This window comes from Octopus bimaculoides, chromosome 4 (assembly GCF_001194135.2).
Source record: "Octopus bimaculoides isolate UCB-OBI-ISO-001 chromosome 4, ASM119413v2, whole genome shotgun sequence".
NCBI classification, from domain to species: Eukaryota; Metazoa; Mollusca; class Cephalopoda; order Octopoda; family Octopodidae; genus Octopus; species Octopus bimaculoides.
Window position 1 is genome coordinate 115,010,012 of NC_068984.1, and position 2,444 is coordinate 115,012,455.

General features: G+C 36.7%; 1 protein-coding gene across 4 annotated transcripts in view; it reads left to right on the plus strand.

The window, feature by feature from the left end:
• The window catches only part of LOC106872124 (FYVE and coiled-coil domain-containing protein 1), a 68,319-nt gene that overhangs the window by 7,520 nt on the left and 58,355 nt on the right, over positions 1-2,444 (plus strand). For all 4 annotated transcript variants that reach the window (XM_052967372.1, XM_052967373.1, XM_052967371.1 and 1 more), the window contains exon 2: positions 2,297-2,389. In XM_052967372.1, coding sequence (XP_052823332.1) covers positions 2,297-2,389 — 93 coding nt within the window. The remainder of the gene's footprint in view (positions 1-2,296; positions 2,390-2,444) is intronic.

Consider the following 2,444-nt stretch of genomic DNA (forward strand, 5'->3'; position numbering starts at 1 on the left):
GGTAGCACATAAAATACACCCTTTTGAGCGTGGCCGTTGCCAGTACCGCCCGACTGGCCTTTGTGCCGGTGGCACGTAAAAGCACCCACTACACTCTCAGAGTGGTTGGCGTTAGGAAGGGCATCCAGCTGTAGAAACTCTGCCAAATCAGATTAGAGCCTGGTGTAGCCATCTGGTTTCACCAGTCCTCAGTCAAATCGTCCAACCCATGCTAGCATGGAAAGCGGACGTTAAACGACAATGATGATGATGATGATGTGCTTGTAATATTCTTTCATTAATTGCCTTTGTAGCAAACAAAGAAACTATTATCATCATCATCATCACCATCATCATCATTATTATCATTATTATCATTATGGTGAAGGCAGTGAGCTGGTAGAATTCTTAGGACACTGGACAAAATGCTACTAAGCATTTCGTTCCTCTTTACGTTTTGAGTTCAAATTCCACTGACGTCGACTTTGCCTTTCGTCCTTTTGGGGTTGATGAAACAAGCACCAGTCAAGAGCTGGGAAAGATGTTATCGACTAGTCCCCCTCCCACAAAGTTTTAAGCCTTATGCCTATAGCAGAAAGAATTCTTATTATTATGGCAATGAGCTGGCAGAATCTTTGGCACATTGGGCAAAATGTTAAGTGGTATTATTTCTGGCTCTTCACATTCTGAGTTCAAATTCTGCTAAGGTTGACTTTGCCTTTTATCCTCCTGGGATCAGTATAATAAATATCAGTTGAGCACTGGAGTTGATGTAATCAACTTAACTACCTATCTCTAACATTTAAAACTATTATTATTATTATCAATAATATTAATATGCCAACTTATTATTATTGTTATTATTATTAAGGCAGCGAGTTGGCAGAACGTACTCAACTAGTCCCCTCTTCTCAGGTTTCAGGCCTTGTGCCTTTAGTAGAAAGGTTTATTATTATTATTATTATTATTATTATTATTAGTAGTAGTAGTAGTAGTCGTAGTAAGGCAGTGAGCTGGCAGAATCATTAGCATGCTTAGCAACATTTCGTCTGTGCTTATATTCTGAGTTCAAATTCTGCTGAGGTCAACTTTGCCTTTCATCCTTTTGGGGGTCGATAAATTATGTACTAGTGAGATACTGGGGTTGATGTAATCGACTAACCCTCTTCCCCATAATTTCAGGCCTTGTGCCTTTAGTAGAAAGGATTATTATTATTATTATTATGATTACTATTATTATTAAAGAGGCTAGCTGGCAGAATTGTTAGCATATCAGGCAGAATGCTTGGTGACATTTTGTCCGTCTTTATGCTCTGAGTTCAAATTCCATCAAGGTCGACTTTGCCTTTCATCCTTTTGGGATCAATAAAATAAGTACCAGTGTAGTACTGTGGTCGATGTAATTGACTAGCCACCACCCCCAAAATTTCAGGCCTTGTCCCTATAGTAGAAAGGATTATTATTATTGTTAGGGTGAGCTAGGCAAGCTGGCAGAATTGTTAGCAACCCGGGCAAAATGCTTAGTAGCATTTCATCTGTCCTTATGTTCTGAGTTCAAATTCTGCCGTGGCCAACTTTGCCTTTCATCCTTTCAGAGTCGATAAAATAAATACTAATCAAGCAATGGGGTTGATATAATCAACTTATCCCTCCCACAAAATTTCAGGTCTGGTGCCTATAACAGAGAGGAATATTATTATTATTATTATTATTATTATTATTATAAGTAGTAGTAGTAGTAGTAGTAGTAGTAGCAGTAGTAGTAATAGCAGTAGTAGTAGTATTGTAAGGACAGTGGATTGGTACAATTGATAGAGCATCACGAAAAATGTCTTATAGTATTTCTTGCAAATCTTTATATTCTGAGTTCAAATCTTGCTGAGGTTACTCCTAACATTTCTCCAGGATCAGTAAAATATAGTACCAGTGTAGTACTGGTGTTATTCATTGCATTGACTAACAATCTGCAAAACATTTTTGTCTGACATTCTAATAACTGCCAATTCACCACCCTTTATGCCAGCCATTTTAACCCTTTTGTTACTGTATTTATTTTGAGATGGTCTGTGTTTCTTTCAATTAATTTTAAATATAACAAAGAATTTAGTAAAATAACTTAGTTATCATAAACTAGTGTTAGGAACATAAATTGTGACTAAGGTTTGGTGGAAGATTTTAATTCAAGACATATGAAAACAAGACATTGGTACCACAGAGCCAGAGACGGTTTCATCCGGGTTGGGATCGAAAGAGTAAAGAAAGTATTTCAATAAAAGTCTTAAAGTTTTGACTTATTGCTTCAATTTCCCTTTTTCAGGCATGAATATCGATACTACTACCATGGATTCTCTTATGTATCCAAAATTGGTGAACAAACCATCGATTGCAAAAATCGAACAAGATTTTCTGGGTATGTTTATGAATTCTTTGTTTAACGTTTTTCTACAACTTCCCTGCATATATAT